The sequence below is a fragment of the Carya illinoinensis genome, chromosome 8, assembly GCF_018687715.1.
Source record: "Carya illinoinensis cultivar Pawnee chromosome 8, C.illinoinensisPawnee_v1, whole genome shotgun sequence".
Taxonomy (NCBI): domain Eukaryota; kingdom Viridiplantae; phylum Streptophyta; class Magnoliopsida; order Fagales; family Juglandaceae; genus Carya; species Carya illinoinensis.
In genome coordinates, this window is record NC_056759.1 from 1,159,049 (window position 1) to 1,179,984 (window position 20,936).

The window sequence follows — 20,936 nt, forward strand, 5'->3', positions numbered from 1 at the left end:
AAAATATTTTTTTTAAACATCTCGTCTAGTTACAAATATTACATGATTCACACAATTCAAACATGTAAAAAACTTTATATAACTAATAATTTACATATATATAATATCACATGGATAATTTTTACTTAATGAAAAGAATGAAAGCACATAAAAAATTTAGATATTCAGTTATGAATAATGCTACATGCAGTCGTATAATATACAAGTAACATGTAATTATTTTGAAAATGAACGAGATCTAATATTAACAAATTAGTTTTTTTTTTCCATGTAAATTTGATATTAACTAACTTTTTAAAAAAAATTTGTGTGGCACTTGCATATTCTACAATTACAAATATTATTTATTTTCAATTATATTTCTCAAGTGATGCAATATTTGTGAATATCAAAATTGATTCTAATGAGAGAGAGAGAGAGAGAGAGAGAGAGAGAGAGAGAGAGAGAGAGAGAGAGAGAGAGAGAGAGAGTAGGATAACAGCCTAAAATGTAAATTATATACTCGTTATTTCTTATTAGTAGGAAAAAAATATACAGTTCAAGAGGACGGTTTAGACCTTGTTTGGTTGTAAGATTCAATTGAAATCAACTCAGTTCAATCTAATTTTAAACTGGGTCTAACATCCAAACACCTAACTCTTAAATTACTAAACTTATATCAACTCAAAACCTCCTTATATGTAGGACTTACAACCTTTTTTAATTCAATACATCTTTATATGTGAGATCTACAACCTTTTTCAACTTTTCATAAATAATATTAAACTCATTTTAACATTTAAATACATCTAAACTCATTTTAAATGGCCTCATATAACTCACTTTACCAACTTAACTCACTACTATTTATAAAAAATTTAGTTCAACTCAGTTTAGCTCAACTCAACATCTAAACGTAACATGACCTTTCTTTTAACACTCATAAAGGAAAATGAATAATGAATAAGGGTAGTGGTAGGGTTAGGCTTACTACCATGTTACTATTTATTTACTACTTACAATGTATTTAAAGTTTTTTATATTATTATTATTATTTTTAAGTATTTTTTTAACATCTTTTAACATTAAGAAAAAATTTAAAAAATATATAATTTAACTAATAGTTACTTTATTAACAATTAAATAAAATAACAAAATTTAAAAAAATTAAATTCGAAAAGAATAATTAATAAATAATAAGAGTGTTATAAACTATCTTGAATTGTATGACCATATTTATCTAGTCGTCAAATGTATAGTGCATAGTGCCAGCATAGTAAATAGTCGATATATACACAGTGCATAGTGTCAGCATAGTAACTGGCATAGTGAATGGTCGACATATGCACAGTGCATAGTGCCAGCATAGTACTGCATAGTAACTGATATAGTGAATGGTCGACATATGCACAGTGCATAGTGCTAGCATAGTACTGCATAGTAAGCTAACATAGTCCCCTTTGTACGCCTATATATATCGTTGAATTCTTTAAGAAATTCATAAGTTTCATAACCTTTCTGAGCTCTATGTCTTTCTCTCTCCTTTTAAAAGTTTTATAATACGTAATGGCTCTCTTTTCTATGATTTTATAACACGTTATTAGCACGAAAGTTCTGACGATTTTGAAGCTAGTAGTCCTCAACTTCAAGTAAGTTTTTCAATATATTTTTATATTCCTGATTTATATATGTAAAAAATGTCAAATCTTACAAAATTAGAATTCGTTGCTCTTGACATTTCTGAAAAAATTATTTATCTTGGATCTTTAATGCTGAGATCCATCTGGATGCGATGAACCTAGGAGATACAATTAAAGAAGGAAATCAAGGGTCCCTGCAGAACCGTGCTAAGGCAATGATTTTCCTTCGGCACCATCTTCATGAAGAATTAAAAACTGAGTATCTAACGGTGAAAGATCCACGTATTTTGTGGAATGATTTAAGGGAGAGATATGAACACCAGAAAACTGTAATCCTCCCAAAAGCTCATCATGATTGGCTGCACCTGAGGTTGCAAGACTTCAAGAATGTTAGTGAGTATAACTCTGCACTCTTTAAAATTAGCTCGCTATTGAAATTATGTGGTGAAAAAGTCACTGATGATAACTTGTTAGAGAAGAAATATACTACTTTTTATGCCTCGAATGTGCTCCTGCAGCAGTAGTATCGAGAGTGAAAGTTCAAAAAATATTCTGAATTTATATCTTGTCTTCTATTAGCTGAGCAAAATAATGAGTTTTTGTTAAGAAATCACCAGTCACGTCCTACTGGTTCTATATCATTCCCTGAAATAAATGGTAGAGTTGATCATGAAAGTGTTCCTTTTTAATTAATGTATTTCCTTTATCTTATTATAAAATATTTTTATATTCTGCAATGTTTTGTAGTAATGAAAGTTTTATTTATTCTTTTATACTTGTTATAAATTATTGATGATATGATTTATCTGAGAATGGAAATGAAGCATCCCTGAAGGATCGCCCTAAATCAATAATTTTATTGAGTATCTCATATGAGTGATACTTGTACCAAAAACTCATTATGATTTATGCACCTGAAGTTGCATAATTGAAATTGTGGAAAAAATATATATTTGAATGAACGTCTCGAATGTGCTCCTAAAGTAGCAATATCGAGTATGCTCCTGAAGTAGCAATATGAAATGCAAACGTTCACAATATATTCTGTTGAACCCAAGGTTTCAAGTTTCATTTGATTATAAATCTACACATGGATTTTGATGATAACAAATGAATTCAAATAATAAGGGAGTTTCAAGCTCAAGTTGTTCACACAATGGAATCAAGCACATCAAAGAACCAAGCATGAACAAGAAGGAAACAAGTTCACATTAAAGTCATAGAGTAATGTTGTAAATCTCTTAAAATTCAAAATTAGGATTAATGTTCAAAATTAATATTTTATCATAAAGTATTAAAATACATTTTTTACATGTGCATGAATATTTTTGAAAATTAAATTTGAAAATTTTGAAAGATGATTGATTGTCATCTTTTGCATGTGCATGCCTTGATTAAAGGGTTGAACTTTGAAAATATTAAAAATGATTGATTGTCATCTTTCACATGTGCATGTTTTATTTGAATATTTTCAAAAGTGATTGATGCTTTTTTAAACTTATACAAAAAGTAGATGATTTTGTTTAAAAATTTTGAAAAATAAAGTATGCTCATTTTGTCATATACAAAAAGTAAAAGATTAGGTTTGAATTTTTTGAAAATGAAAGTGTGCTCATTTTGTCATATGTCAAAAGCAAAAGATTAGGTTTGATTTTTTTGAAAAAGTGAATGATGTTGTCTTTGACAATTAAAAAAAAAGAACTTTTTATTTGAATTTTTTGAAAAAATGAATGATGTTGTCTTTGACATGTGAATCTTTTTAAATTTGAATATGAAGTCTCATATGTCTATAAATAGATCATTTGAGAGTTTCACATTCACAACACCAAGAGCATACAATATTCATTCAAAGCTTTCATTTTCTCTTCTCTGAGCATTGAGCATTAATCCTTATTCATTTTGAGAGATTTAGTTTACGCTGTATTGTTCTTATTTCACTCATTGAGGAGTGTTTTTTGATAACCTACCCACTATCAGCTTTTGTATCAGAAAAATGGTGTGTATAACCCTTGTGCGTGTAGAAAGTATTCTACACGGGGAATAGTTGAATCACCACGTGTAAGGTGATTGCCAGTGTAGAGGGTGTTCTACACGGATCCTTTGTAGCGGTGTTGTTCAAAGGTGTAATAGGTTTCTATCTCCACCTGAAGGAGGTTGAATAGTGAATTTGGGAATCCTCAAGGGGTAGCTTGAGGCGAGGACATAGGCAGTGGGGCCGAACCTCGTTAACATACTGAGTTTGCTTCTCTCTTACCCTTACTCTTTATATTTATTGTTATTTCATATTTTGTTTATATTTTATATTATATATTTGATTTATAATTGTTATTTTTTTTTACAACTCAATTCATCCCCCCTCTTATGTTAATCATCTGGGCAACAATTGGTATTAGAGCTAGTTGACCTGTACTGTTTATACAGACAGATCACTCATGAGAACTCTCACTTGTGACTGTGTCACCGAAGCAAGACTCTCCGATCATGAGTGACGGTGCACCGGTAGAGACGGTGGTCGGCTAGTCTGGTAGGTACAATTGTTAGGTGACATAGGTGCGGCCTATGATCAATAACAATTGGTATCAGAGCTAAAAGCTCTATTATAAGATTAACTATCTTTTGAGTTAAGATCTTATGGCTAACATTGCAACTTCATTTGGTGAAGGTCAATCTACTATCTTTTGAGTTAAGATCTTATGGCTAACATTGCAACTTCATTTGGTGAAGGTCAATCTAGCAGTCGGCCTCCACTCTTTTGTGGAGATAATTACTCATTCTGGAAAGTTAGAATGAGAATATTTCTTCAAGCTCAAGGTAGAGAAATCTGGAAATGTATTGTAAATGGACCTTATATTCCAACAAAAGTGGTTGATGGAGTGAAGGTCAAAAAGGAAGAAGAAGAGTTTGATCGTGAAGACGATAGACTTTATACTTTAAATTTAACTGCTATGAATTTATTATATAATGCTCTTAATGGAAATGAGTTTAATAGAATAATGAATTGCGCTACGGCAAAGGAAATTTGGGATAACTTGGAAGGAACTTATGAAGGAACTTCGCAAGTCAATGAATCAAAAATTTATATTCTTACTCATGAATATGAAATGTTTAAGATGAATGATGATGAATCTATTTCTAGTATGCACACTCGTTTTACTAACATCATAAATAGCTTGACAGCTCTTGGCAAAGTTTATTCCAAGGTGGAGATAGTAAGAAAAATTCTCAACTCTTTACCAAAACGTTGGGAATCAAAAGTTACAGCGATTCTTGAAGCTAGAGACCTCAAGAAGCTCGAAGTCAATGAACTCATCGGGTCACTTATCACCCATGAGTACACATTGAAAAGAGAAGAAGAAGAAAGAAAGCCAAAGAAGAGCTTAGCACTTAAAGTTGTTCCTCATGAAAGTGAAAGTGATGAAGATGAGGAAAATGACGATAAAGATGAAGAAGTTGCGATGATAACAAGAAGAATTCAGAGGTACTTGAAGAAAAATAGAACTCCTCTGAGGAAATCCTTCAAAAAGTTTTCCAAGAAAGATTCAGGTAAAAATGACACTTTAATTTGTTATAAATGCAATAAACCTGGTCATATCAAGCCAGATTGTCCTCTGCTAAAGAAAGATCGAAACAAGGGCAAGAAAGCAATGAAAGCTACATAGGATGATAATTCAAGTAGCTCAGATAGTGAAGCAAGTAATGAAGAATCAGTAAATCTTTGTCTTATGGCTAAAGATGACATTGAGGTAACAAATCTTGATAATATTGAAAATCCTTTATATGAAGAATTGCAAAATGTTTTAGAAGAGATTTATGAGGAATTTGAAAAATTGGGTATCAAGTATACTGCTTTGAAAAAGAAAAATTCTTCTTTAACAAACGAAATTGAAATTTTAAGAAAAGAAAGTATCATTTTGAAAGATGAAAATCTTGAATTGAATAAGAAGAAAACCGATTTAGAAAATATTGTTGAAAACTTTACGAATGGAAAAAGAAATTTTGAAAAACTTCTTGGTAATCAAAGATGTGTTTTTGACAAGGCAGGATTGGGATATATGCCAAAACAAAAATACAAACCTTATAAAAATTTCTTTGATAATCATTCTACATCAAAGACTAATATTCAAAATTATTCTTTTCATAAAAATAATTTTGTCAAAAAAGGATATTATTATAATCATTCAAGTTTTTCATATATGTCACATGCTATTTGTAATTTTTATAATAGAAATGGTCATAATTATCATACTTGTCCTATTAGAAGAAATCATACAATGACTATTAGGGCCATATAGGTACCTAAAAATCTTGTTTATTCTAATACTAATAAATAAAGGACCCAAAGAACTTGGGTACCAAGAAAAATCATTTTAATTGTTTTTATAGGTATGCATGAAGTCATCCACAAGCAAAAATAAGTGGTTTTTAGATAGTGGATGTTCAAGACACATGACGGGAGAGAAGACTAAGTTCTTTGATCTTAGATTTAAAGAAGAAGGACACATGACATTTGGAGACAACTCGAAAGGGAAGATTGTGGGAATAGGTAAAATTGGTAATGAATCTTCTCTCATAATTGAAGATGTTCTATTTGTTGAAGGTTTAAAACATAATCTTTTGAGCATAAGTCAATTATGTGATAAAGGATTTACAGTTACTTTCAAAATGGATAAATGCATTATTTTGAATGATCATGATTGTAATATTTGTTTTATTACTTTTAGAAACAATAATGTTTATACAATCGATTTTGAAGAAATTACCTCACAAGATGCTATTTGCTTTTCAGTTCAAAATAAAACTAGTTGGCTATGGCATAGAAGATTAGGTCATGCCAATATGAAACTTATTTCCAAACTTTCAAAAAATGATCTTGTGAGAGGTTTACCAAAAACAAATTTTCTTAAAGACAAAATTTGTGATGCATGTCAATTTGGTAAACAAACAAAAACTTCTTTTAAAACTAAGAAACATATTTCCACTACTAGACCATTGCAACTGATACACATGGATCTTTTTGGACCAAATAGAGTTGCAAGTTTAGGAGGAAAATATTATACATTTGTTATTGTTGATGATTTCTCTAGATATACTTGGGTCATCTTTCTTACTCATAAAGATGAGGCACATAATGCATTTACCAAGTTATGCAAGAGAATTCAAAATGAAAATGACTATACTATTTCAAGTATCCGAAGTGATAGGGGAAAAGAGTTTGTTAATAAAAATATTGAAACTTTTTGTGATGAAAATGGTTTTGTGCATAATTTTTCTACTCCTCGAACTCCTCAACAAAATGGGGTAGTAGAGAGGAAAAATAGATCTCTTCAAGAGATGGCAAGAACAATGCTCAATGAGAACAACTTGCCTAGTTATTTTTGAGCCGAAATGGTAAATACTGCATGTTATGTTATAAATAGAGTTATGCTAAGGTCTAAATTAGATAAAACCCCCTATGAGCTTTGGAATGAGAAAAAGCCCAACATTGGTTACTTTCATGTATTTGGATGCAAATGTTTTATTTTGAATGACAGGGATAATTTAGGCAAATTTGATGCAAAATCTGATGAATGTATATTTCTCGGGTATTCTACTAATAGTAAAACTTATAGAGTATTCAATAAAAAGACTTTGACTGTACAAGAATCTATGCATGTAGTATTTGATGAATCTAATTCTTCACTCTTCAAGAAATCTATTGATGAAGAAACAGAAGGTATAAATAATACGGAAAGTCTCAATCTCAACAAAGAGAAAACAATAGAGGAAGTTCAACATGGAGCCATCAGGAAAGATCATCAAAATTTAAAACAAGATGTAACCAAACAGTGGAAATTTGTGAAAGATTATCCAGTGGAACAAATTTTGGGAGAACCTTCACAAGGTGTAAGTACTCGATCATCTCTTAGAAATATTTGCAATCATACTGATTTTCTATCTCAAATTGAACCCAAAAATATTGATGACGCACTTCTTGATGAATCTTGGATTCTAGTTATGCAAGAAGAATTGAATCAATTTGAAAGAAATGATGTTTGGACACTTGTTCCTAGACCCAAAAATCATACTATTATTGGAACAAAATGGGTTTTTAGAAACAAGAAAGATGAGTTCGGAGTCATTACTAGAAATAAGGCTCGACTTGTAGCCCAAGGTTTTAATCAAGAAGAATGAATCGATTATGATGAGACATATGCACCTGTCGCAAGATTAGAAGCTATTCGAATGCTACTTGCATATGCTTGTTATAAAGATTTCAAACTTTTTCAAATGGATGTTAAAAGTGCTTTCTTAAATGGTTTTATAAATGAAGAGGTATATGTTGAGCAACCTCCAAGTTTTGAAAATCATATTTCCCCAAATCATGTTTTCAAACTCACAAAAACACTATATGGACTTAAACAAGCTCCTAGAGTTTGATACGAAAGACTTAGTGATTTCTTGATTGAAAAATGTTTTTCAAGAGGAAAAATTGACACAACTCTTTTCATTAAATATGAAAATGATGATATTCTTTCGATTCAGATTTATGTTGATGATATAATATTCGTTGCTACTAATGAAAATATGTGTCAAGTTTTTGCTAAGACTATGCAGGAAGAATTTGAGATGAGCATGATGGGAAAACTTACATTCTTTCTCGGATTACAAATTAAGCAAGCAAAAAGTGGGACATTCATCAATCAATCAAAATATATTAAGGAATTACTGAAAAAGTTTGGGATGGAAAATGCTAAGGAAATTGGAACACCAATGAGTCCATCAACTAAACTTGATAAAGATGAATCCGGTAAGCCAGTTGATTCGAAAATATATCGAGGTATGATTGGTAGCTTATTATATTTAACAGCCAGTAGACTAGATATTATGTTTAGTATGTGCTTATGTGCACGCTTTCAATCATCTCCAAAAGAATCACATTTAATTGTAGTTAAGCGCATTTTTATATATCTTAGTGGTACAATTAACCTAGGGTTATGGTACCCTAAGCACACATATTTCGATCTAATCAGTTACACAGATGTAGATTATGCTGGCTGTAAAATAGATCGAAAAAGTACTAGTGGAGCATGTCATTTCTTAGGTCATGCACTAGTTTCCTGGTTTGGTAAAAAATAAAATTCTGTTGCACTATCTACTGCTGAGGCAGAATATGTTGTTGCGGGTAGTTGTTGTGCTCAAGTTCTCTACATGAAGCAACAACTTGAAGATTTTAAACTCATGTATAATCACATTTCAATCAAATATGATAATACAAGTGCTATAAATCTTTCAAAGAACCCAATACAACATTCTAGAACTAAACATATTGAAATAAGATATCATTTTCTTCGAGATCATGTGCAAAAAGGTGATATAATATTAGAGTTCACAAACACACACGATCAGTTAGCAGATATTTTCACAAAACCTTTACCAGAAGATAGATTATGTATAATCAGAAGAGAAATAGGTATGATGCATGCTATGAATATCTCTTAAAAGATAGACCAGAGTCAATAAAAATAGAGATAGATTTTTTAAATACTTTTACATAAACTTGAGATTCTTAGCCTCATGTTTGAGACGCTCATTCTCTTCATACAATATCATGTCATTCTTATCCATGGGAACCGGCAAGCGGAATGAAGAATCTAATAAAGATTTCAACTGTTTATTCTTCTGTCAAATAATTCATTCCCTTGTGTGAGACTCTTGAACAATTCGTTGAAGTACAACAATTTGTTCTTTGAGCTTTTCAACTTCGTGATTTTTGGCTTGTAGCCGCTGAGAAAAAGCAACAATAGAGGAAGAGTAGCGAGTCCCAAGACTCGCCAAGTCATAAATAGCATCAGAATCTGACTTATTAGTCAGATTATTATTTTCTTGCTACAACATGGCACCAATAGCAGCTGCAGAAAGGACAGGAGGTTGAGATGCAGAATGTCTCATAGATAGATCTAGAGAAATGTTAGAAGAATGAGCCATTGAGAAAAGAATAGAAGGCTTAAAACGAGAATGTTGAAGGAATGCAGATGAGTGATAGAGATGAGATGAAAACTTGATGCGGATTGGATGAACTTCAGGACTGATTTTATAGAGATAGCATAAAGAACAAGACAAGCTATCATCCAAGTCAAAGAGCAATGTATTTTTTTCCCGATCGGTGAAAATGATATTTTTTAGAAACTCGGAGCCTTCAATCTCGTTTGTCAACAACATCAGGCGATTTTTTTCAAATCTCCAGCCGCACTTGTCGGGTCACGGACGGATGAAATTTATTTATTTATTTTTAACTTAACTATCTGCAGTGTCTACTAACGCACCGTTTTCTTCAGGTCCATTTACTTGTTGCAGATCCTTTTTAATGATGCCAAAATGGGGAGAAGTTTTAGATTAGAACATTAACATTGTTTAAATTGCTAAACTTGTTATATATGCTTGGAATTATATTTATACTTTTTCTTGAAAAAATAACGCATATTTTCAGGGGGAGCTTAAGTATTAATACAGGTTTCAAGTTCTATCAAGTATTTGTCATCATCAAAAAGGGAGAGATTGTTGAACCCAAAGTTTTAAGTTTTATGTGATTATAAATCTACACATGGATTTTGATGATAACAAATGAATTCAAAGAATAAGGGAGTTTCAAGCTCAAGTTATTCACACAATGGAATCAAGCACATCAAAGAACCAAGCATGAGCAAGAAGGAAACAAGTTCACATTAAAGTCATAGAGTAATGTTATAAATCTCTTAAAATTCGAAATTATGATTAATGCTCAAAATTAATATTTTATCATAAAGCATTAAAATACATTTTCTACATGTGCATGAATATTTTTGAAAATTAAATTTGAAAATTTTGAAAAATGATTGATTGTCATCTTTTGCATGTGCATGCCTTGATTAACGGGTTGAACTTTGAAAATATTAAAGATGATTGATTGTCATCTTTCACATGTGCATGTTTTATTTGAATATTTTCAAAGGTGATTAATGCTTTTTTAGACTTATACAAAAGGTAGATGATTTTGTTTGAAAAATTTGAAAAATAAAGTATGCTCATTTTGTCATATACAAAAAGTAAAAGATTAGGTTTGAATTTTTTGAAAAGGAAAGTGTGCTCATTTTGTCATATGCCAAAAGTAAAAGATTAGGTTTAATTTTTTTGAAAAAGTGAATGATGTTGTCTTTGACAATTAAAAAAGAAGAACTTTTTATTTGAATTTTTTGAAAAAATGAATGATGTTGTCTTTGACATGTGAATCTTTTTAAATTTGAATATGAAGTCTCATATGTCTATAAATAGATCATTTGAGAGTTTCACATTCACAACACCAAGAGCATACAACATTCATTCAAAACTTTCATTCTCTCTTCTCTAAACATTGAGCATTAATCCTTGTTCATTTTGAGAGATATAGTTTGTGCTGTATTGTTCTTATTTCACTCATTGAGGAATGTTTTCTGATAACCTACCCACTATCAGCTTTTGTATCAGAAAAAGGGTGTGTATAACCCTTGTGCGTGTAGAAAGTATTCTACACGGGGAATAGTTGAATCACCACGTGTAAGGTGATTGCAAGTGTAGAGGGTGTTCTACACGGATCCTTTGTAGCGGTGTTGTTCAAAGGTGTAATAGGTTTCTATCTCCACCTGAAGGAGGTTGAATAGTGAATTTGGAAATCCTCAATGGGTAGCTTGAGGCGAGGACGTAGGCAATGAGGCCGAACCTCGTTAACATACTGAGTTTGCTTCTCTCTTACCCTTACTCTTTATATTTATTGTTATTTCATATTTTGTTTATATTTTATATTATATATTTGATTTATAATTGTTATTTTTTTTTTACAATTCAATATACCCCCCTCTTGTGTTAGTCATCTGGGCAACATATTCTAAATCAGTATCAGTGACTGAGCAAAATAATGAGTTTTTGATAAGAATCATTATTCACGTCTTACTAGATCTACATCATTCCCTGAATTGAATGATAATGAATTTATATCATTCTATTCCCTGAAGTGAAAAGAATGATGCGTTTCATTCAAAGAAACTAAGAGATTGGACGTGATAATGAATATCTTTTTGGGCCAGAAGCTCGTATTGAAAAAGCTGTAAGTTTTCTCTTTGAGATAATATTATACAAATTATTGAATCAAATATTATGATGCATCAAAAGGTGATATGATTCAAAATATTTGTATCTTTTCATGGTTATCTTGATCATCCAAAATCAATTACGATAAGTCGAATGATTTTCATATGGACGTCCATAAAAGAACCAGAAGATTCTTCTACTATAAAGTTTTACCACCAGAAATGAAAAGAAAAATTTGCTTGAAGCAAATAAGATGAAATTATTCGACGTTATCTTGATTATCATATGTGAACCAGAAGTTCAGATGATAATTAAATTTTGGATACAATAAGATAAAAATGTCTCATATTCTAGCTGCTAAAATCTCAGCGAGGATTGAAGTCCCTGTAGGACAATTAAGAAATTCAGCAGTCTAAAGACATGTATAAAGGCATGTGAGACTTATCGATACAAAAGATAGAGTATCTCAAAAGAGAAAGGCACAAATAATTTGGTGCTCCTGAAGAGGCCATACCCACAAAACAAACAATAAAGTCCATCCAAATTCTCTGTATAAAATTCTCCTATATAAACTCTTGAAGAGTACCTCCTGAAGAGGTTTTTCATGAAAATGTCTTCCCTTGAAGAGGGACATGTACCTGAAAATAATGAGATCTCGTTACATTTCATGAATAATGGAGAAATTATGGATAAAAATAAAATTGTTGTCGACAATGTATTTCCATATGAGATGGCAATTGACATTACCAGAAGTAATAATGAAAGTGAATCAAGAATCGTCGAAAAATACGACGTAAAATATTGGCCAAATTTGAAAAAAACAATTCCTGTAGAATTGATTCACTAGTAAAATATGATGCATCGGAACTTATAGTCCAAACACCTAAAGAGGTGATGCTTGTTGAATGTCAGTGGGTATTTATGGAAAGGAAATAAAAATGTGATATATAAATCATGAGTCAGTTTCTCAATTCTTGCAGAATTGATATCACTAAGTAAAATGTGATAAATATGGACTTGAAGTCCAAACAACTAAAGAGGTAATTTTTGTTAAATATCAGTAGATATTTATATACATGATATAAAAAGCTTGAAACTTTTAATATGAAAATGTGATATAGAAATCACAAGTTAGTTTCTCGAAGAAACAATATTGATATGATTTTAAAGTGGTTGAAATCATATTGAGATTTTTATTAGCTTGAAAGTTACCGAGAGTTTAGATATGTATGATTAACTGCATATTTATATGGATCATTGGATCATGATATATATGAAAATCCCTGAAGGATAGAAAATGTCTGAAGCTTCTAATATGAATACATCTAGAAATATGTATTCTATCAAGTTTCAAAGATCCTTATATGATCTAAAGCAATCCAAACGCAAATGAAAACAAGCTATTATTGCAGTTTATATATATGATTTAAATGTCATTGAGGCTCCAGAAGAGCTCATAAAAACTGCACATATTTGAAATATAAATCTGAAACCCTTGCGACTTCAAGGGGAAGATGGATGATGTTATTAGTCATGAAATACTATCTTTTAATACAATTAGTATTTCAGATTCATATTATGGGTTTGATATGAAGTGTGCATTATTAAAGAAGAAATAAAAGGGAGCACACAGAACATCTACCAAAATATAGAAACATAAATATGAATATTTGTGAAATATTATTTTATTATCTTGAAGCAAGAATTACAGAAATTTGAGGCACTTTGCCTCATTCTTTAAACACTCTTGTTTTTCAAGAATCTGCATGGCATCCCTATCTAAAGGGGTGGACAATCGAAAAGAAGATTTAAGTAAGGATTTTAAATTCCTATTCTCTTGCTTTATTGATTCTATCTTCATGTTGGACTCCAAAAGAAGTCGCTGAAGTATAGCAATATTCTCGTGGAGATTGTCAACTCCACAAGTTCTGGATTGCAGTCACTGAGAAAATGCGATAATGGATGATGAGTATCGGGTATCGAGACTCACAAGCTCATAGATAGCTTCATTATCTGACCTATGAGTCAGATCATTATATTGCATAATAGCACCTGTGGTAGAAGCAAGTACAGCTGATGAACGAGGTGCAGAGTACCTCATATATTGGCCATGAGAAGATCGCTGAGCCATTGTAAGATAAGAATGTAGAAAGAGATTGCAGAGTAAAAATGCAGTATGATTACAAAAAATTGAAGAAGATGAGATGCGAATGAAGATGAGCTGAATATCTCTTTTATAGAGAAAATTATGATACAACATCTCTCGTGAAGCAAGAGAAAATAGACGAAATATAGCTTCATAGCTCTGTGGCGCCTGACAGCTGCGGTGCCTGACAACACGCCTGACACCTACAGGGGAGTTGAAAATCCGCGGTGTTTGTCTGATCTTAAAAGGCTGGCCACCGTTTTTATTAAAAAAATGAGATTAGCGGTTTAATGTTGATGAATTCTCCACTAACTGTGTTATTTACAAGAATTCCAGAAGAGTACAACTCTAGAAGAGTAGTGATGAGGAGTAGTGATGAGCAGAAAGATCCAGTTGTGATTATTTTATCAACATGGATCAAGTTCACAGTTAGTTGAATGTACAGATGCGAGTTATCTTTCAGATACACACAAGAAGATCATTGCAATTCATGAGAAGAAAGTTGAAATTGATATCAAGAAGGTACGGTCAAGTAAAAATCTGGCAGATTTATTCACTAAAGCATTACCAACTGCAACATTTAAGAAGATTATGCAGAACATTGGAATGCGGAAGTTTGAAGACCTGTTATCATGCACTACCAACTGCAACATTTAAGAAGATTATGCAGAACATTAGAATGCGGAGGTTTGAAGACCTGTTATCATGCACTTTTCAGGGGAAGTAATATCTTGAAGACTTGTGCTGATTGTATTATTTTTCCTTCGCTAAGGTTTTATCCCATTGGGTTTTCCTTTGCAAGGTTTTAATGAGGCAATCCTAAAGCACTCGGCGATACACATGAATACTGTACTCTTTTTCCTTCGCCATTGGTTTTTTCCCACAGGGTTTTTCCTTGGCAATGTTTTAACGAGGCATATTCTTTAAATATGGTCATCCAAAGGGGAAGTGTTATAAACTATCTTGAATTGTATGATCACATTTATCTAGTCGTCAAATGCATAGTACATAATGCCAGCATAGTAACTGACATAGTGAATGGTCGACATATGCACAGTGCATAGTGTTAGCATAGTAACTGGCATAGTGAATGGTCGACATATGCACAGTGCATAGTACTAGTATAATACTGCATAGTAACTGGCATAGTGAATGGTCGACATATGCACAGTGCATAGTGCTAGCATAGTACTACATAGTAAGCTAGCATAGTCCCCTTTGTACGCCTATATATATTAGGCCTGAACAACAGCCCGCCCAATCAAGATTTGGCCCGACCCGTTGTGGCCCGCAACCCAGTGGCATCGCAGGATGGCCCGATCCGACCCGAATGATTCGGGTCGGGTTAAATCTGCGATTTTTTCGCCTAAATGCAGAAGTACGAAGTTGTGGTGGGAGACACAACAATTGTTGCTAATCGCTCCTTATATGTTGATTTCACTTTGCCTTACTCAGAATCGGGCGTGTCAATGGTGGTTCCAGTGAAAGATGAAGAGAAGAACAACTTTTGGATTTTTTTAAAGCCACTAAGCTTGGATCTGTGGTTAACAACAGGTGCAGCATTTGTCATTACAGGTTTGGTGATTTGGGTTCTTGAACACCGAATAAATAGTGAGTTCAGAGGCCCGCCAGATCAACAACTTGGCATGATTTTCTGGTTCTCCTTCTCAACAATGGTCTTTGCTCACAGTAAATATCCTTCAACCCCATAAAAAGATTTTCTTTCCCTTCCCCCCCTCCCCGCCAAAGTTTAACATAATTGATTGTGTATATTGACATCATTATAATGAATCCAGGGGAGAGAATGGTAAGCAACTGGTCAAGATTCGTAATGATCCACGCAGAGAAGGAACATACCTCCTTCTTGGAGACCCACGCCAAAACTGATCTTGAAGCTACAGCCGAAGAGAGAGAGAGAGACCCACGCAACCGTCTGTGTGAGAGAGAGAGAGAGCGAGAGAAAGAGAGATCACGTTGGTGAGAGAGAAGTTGAGAGAGAGAGAGGGAGGGGGGCTAGGGTTGAAGACGAAGGGAGATGGGAGTCGGGAGTCTCGGGACTGAGGGATACGGGTTGATTTCTTCAGCTGCGGTTTCGCCCGCATAACATTTCATATGACCCGTTTCAATTTTAACCCGAAGTTTATCGGGTGGATCTGATCGGGTCAACCGGTTTATAAAAATTTATGCACACCCCTAATATATATGGTTGAATTCTTTAAGAAATTCATAAGTTTCATAACTTTTCTGAACTCTATCTCTTTCTCTCTCCTTTTAAAAGTTTTATAATACGTTATGACTCTCTCTTTTCTATGATTTTATAATAAAGAGGATAATAACCCTATTATTATTCAATGAATAAGGGTAATGAATAAAGGTCGATGCCCAAATGTTAATCGGAAATTCTTGAAACAAAGAAATGTAAGCGCTGGATCCAAGTCCATTAATGTTAGATGGAGTGAGTAGTTGGCCCAAACCAATTAAAGCCAGACCCAACAACAAAGTACGGAATCAACCATAAAGACGCTAGTTTTTGATAGGCCCCATGGACCTACCCAGTTAGTAACTTCTTGGTCTTTCTAATTTCAATGATTTTTTTTTCTTTTTCATTCATTTATTTTATTCTTCCTTTCATCTCTTTTTTTTCATCTCAATAACAATAGGTTCTAGGATAAAAAAAAAAAAAAAAAAAGCCATTTAAACTCATGCCGGAGGTTCAAAACGACATCCTTTTAGTTTTAAATATTTGACAATGTCACAAGCTTAAATTTTAACTCATCAGGCACGTATCAAGTTACATTATTTTGCATTAAAAAAAATTATAAAAAAAATTAGCAATATTATTTCAGAAGAGAAGTACAATATACATAAAAAGAGTAGATAAAATAAATTTTAAAATTAACATAATTTTATATAAATTATTTAATAAAAATAACTTTAGAAGTTATGCCTAAATATTTTTCTATTGAAATTGCGGAATCTCAAGGACGGGTAGCTTTTCAAGAGGCAGAAAGATGACTTCACAGAACGTACTGATTTTATTGAAAGAAATGATATATGAAACAAAAGAAGATGATATTGTCTGCACTCTCTTCAGCTTTGGTGGCCCCGACGCGTAGTACCCCGCGGCCCCGCCCATCGACTTGACCTTCTCTTGCGGCCTTTTTCCGATCGAGGATTCAAACCAACTACTAATTATGCTCATGAAAATTGAGAGACAGAGCAGAGAGAGTCCTGGACTTTGAAAAATAGCATCAAACTCAATCAAAACATGTAGGCATGGTGGGGTTCTTGCGTCTCTGACAAGACAGTATCTGATCTGGGGTTCCTTCTGTAGGTCTGGGGTCTCTAGTGGTTCGAGATTAATGTCATATAAATCTGCCACAAATGTGAAAGCTTGAAGAAACCAGAAGTAGCCCACCACTGTCCAACGTGCATGGAAGTATACCTAACGACAACAAACTATACATGCTGGATCCCACGTCCCACGTGTGCGGTGCTCGTGGATGGTTGCACTTGGTGACCAATTCAAATGACACGCACAATGCATCAATGGCCAAGCTGGTAAATGATGATTTTCGCCTTTTAAGTTTTTTCATTCTAATAATTATTATATAGGCTAATCTTATCAAGTAAGTTATTGTAAAAGACAATGTTAGGGATCCTATTGGGGATCTCGTTCATTTTTACCGTTTCAATTTTTTATTTTATTTTTTAGTTTATTTTTTAATGTAATGATTAAGAAATGTTGTTTAATCATAATTTTTTTAACACTTTTAAATATTTTAAAAAAAGGAATAAATTTCACAATATTATTAAATAATATTTTCTTAATCACTATGTAAAAAAAATAAAAAATAAAATAAAATATTGGAACGGTAACATTGATGATTAATTTGTTCCAAGTTTATAATTCAATCATCCTAGTTAAATTGCGATATTTAATAAACACTTTAACGGGGTAGGAAATTCGTATTTAGATAGGTTAACACTGAATTTATTAATTATCAGTGCTATATTTATAAAGAAATTTTATAAAAATAAATTTATAAAATGATTTGATTTCAGATAATAAATTAGATTTATTTTATAATAAAAATAATTTTATAACTTAACATATTATATAAAATTACGTAAATTTATAAATTTATTTTTATAAAATTTATTTTGTAATTAAAACAATTTTTTTTATATAATAAAAGATAATACCGAAAAGCTAACGGGTACTGCATATTTGTTCTGTTCAACAATCATGAATAAACTGCAGTGTCATACAAATTACTGCTAAGGTCAAACTTTGAAACATTTTTTTGTCTTTATTGGCCCACTTAGGTTAAACTTTTATTGAGTGGTCGGGTCAAACAAATGACCGAAACAAAATGTTAAACAGCAGATTTTCATGAGAATCCCAAATCATAGACCTAATCCAATGCGTTTACATCATGAAGCTTTAAAAAAATCTGAACATTTATCAAATTATATTGATCTTAATGAGTGCAGACATATAAAATCATGTGACCTTTTTTATTAATGTTTTATTTTGTAAAATTCATTTAAGATGAGTTTAAATATTAAAATAAATTTAAATATATTTATAAAAAATTTTAAAAAAAATTATGAATCCTACATATAAATATGTGTTAATTTAAAAAGAATTATGAGTCTGACGTATAAAAAAATTTTAAGTTAAATGATATTTAATTTTAAATATTTAAACATTAAAATAGATCTAAAATAAAATCCAACTTAAATGAGCTAAATTTAAGGAAACAAACCAAGTCTATCATTAATTACAAGAATGAAAGAGCTAACATTTGAGAATAAACTTTAAGAGTTAAAGCTGATCACATCAATTCAATATTCATCGTACATGTGCTGTTGATCATGGGGCAGATGTGATTGCTGTTCTAAAGATACTGATCATGAACAATCGTAAAATTAATATCGCTTTAAAGAAAGGGGTGCTAAGTCCGAGAGATAAATACTTAAAATGAATATATAAATTTATAATATTTATTAAGTATTTTTTTAATATTATTAAATGTTCAATAACTATTATTCTATATTTGAAAAATAAAAAACCCCGATCCCTGAATTACCAGCTATATTGGATTGGACTACTTCTTCCGTTTTTTTTAAAGAGTCAAGGGGCTAATTTAGGCAGCCTCAGTTAATCGCACGTTGATATTCATGCATCATTTTCTTCGCATATTGTCTGATCACACTACTGCTGGTCCTTTAGCCGACCCATGCAACTACCATGCTGTCCCCAACTATTTCCTTTCTTCCAGAAGATTTTGGTCATTTCCCTCTCTCTCTCTCTCTCTCTCTCTCTCTCTCTCTCTCAAAAACTTGATGAACACGCTGCAGATAAGTACTTCCAAAGACCAAACAGAATCTTCATTCACCTTAACTAAGTCCCTATCTCTAGATTTCCTCCACATTTTTTAGCTTTGTCGACGTTGCCATTCTGCAATTGTTATATGAGATGGACGATCTTCAACTGGGCCTGGCACTAAATCCAGTAGTTCATGACACTCCAGTAGTAAAGGTGGTGACGTTCGACCTAAATCATGATCATCGCGAGCTTCAACCGGTGGGTTCCGAACCATCGAACTATCATGCCTGTCTGGAAAGCCAAAAATACGCCAAAAACAAACGTAATTCTGAGGATGCATTTGGAAAGACAGGAGATCAATACATGACACAAACACTCCCCCTCATGAAGTTGTGGAGTGGCCAACCAAACGAGGACGATGATCCGAAAGGACAAAAGAAGTCTTGCATCATCAACAAGTAAGTTTTTAGAAGAAAAGAGTCTTTTATCCGATTAATCATCAGATATTTGTTGGCCAACATGCTTCTTCTTGTGTTTTTTCCCTTGTCTTTTTTAACAATAAGTTAATTAATCATGTCTTATCATTTAACTTTTTCTTAATAAAATACGGAACAAAAAAAGAAAAAGAAAAAACTAAACTAAATTACATTCAGAATTCATGCGACCAATCAGCTAACTGCGATTTTCCTAGAACACTACATATATATATATAATATTTATATATATATAAATATTATATATATATATATAGTAAGGCTTTCAGCTTATATTTTGTAAGTTCTATGCAAGTAGTAGTACTTTAGAGGGGTTTTAGACTGATCGAGCATGGAAAGTATATACTTCGATCTACATGATCAATTGGTATTATTTCAAATGACAGGAAAGAAGAGGAAGAAAATCATGTGGTGGGGTGGCCACCTATAAAACCAATATGGGTTAAGAAACAGCTCCATCAGCATCAAGGTGGGCAAATTAAGATCAGTGATCGGACGGCCGAGAGAGCTGGTACTGGACCAAACTCTTTGTATGTGAAGGTCAAGATGGAGGGGGTACCAATAGCAAGGAAGATTGATCTGAGGCTCTATCACTCTTATCAGATGCTTAGAGACAGCTTGATCACCATGTTTGCTAAATATTGTAAGTGACAGCTAGCATTTTAAAAATTTGATACAAGGTGTTCTAGTGATCATGTACTGATTAATATTGGCCGGTTCTGCTTGGGATTATATATACTTATGCTCAGATCACCAACAAACTGAGAAAAATGGTGCAAGCTGCTGCTACACACTCACCTATCAAGACAAAGATGGAGATTGGCTGCTTGCAGGAGATGTTCCTTGGCAGTACGTATCTATATATTTTTACAATTTCCTCGTGTTATTTTTAAAAACTCGAATGGAGTCAAACCTAGCTGCTAATACGTACGAGGCCTAACAAACGATGATTTTGCAGAAGTTTCATGGAGTCTGTGCAGCGTTTGGAGATTATAAGGAATGACGGTTGATCGCTGTAATAATGAATTAGATAGATTGATGATAACTCACATGAATATAAGAGTAACAAGTGCTTGATGATCAATATGCATGGATGGGATAAATCAGATCCAAAAGAGACATATATGTACCTGATATCGGGTGTATTTTCGGTTTTATTAATGTCAGAGTCTCAATTTCAATTGACTTATATTGTATTAAAAACAAATACTAGAAGTAGAAACTATATGTATTTCGCCATATATATGAGTTTCGACACCTCT

The 20,936-nt window shown here is 32.3% G+C and overlaps 1 protein-coding gene across 1 annotated transcript; it reads left to right on the forward strand.

Moving 5' to 3' along the window:
• The first annotated feature begins 19,050 nt into the window (after positions 1 to 19,050).
• On the forward strand, positions 19,051 to 20,934 carry LOC122318984 (auxin-responsive protein IAA29-like). Its single transcript, XM_043136818.1, has 4 exons — positions 19,051 to 19,638; positions 20,061 to 20,317; positions 20,424 to 20,523; positions 20,633 to 20,934. The coding sequence occupies exons 1-4, from the start codon at positions 19,331 to 19,333 to the stop codon at positions 20,682 to 20,684; spliced, it is 717 nt and encodes a 238-aa protein (XP_042992752.1). The 5' UTR covers positions 19,051 to 19,330; the 3' UTR covers positions 20,685 to 20,934.
• The last annotated feature ends 2 nt before the right edge of the window (positions 20,935 to 20,936 follow it).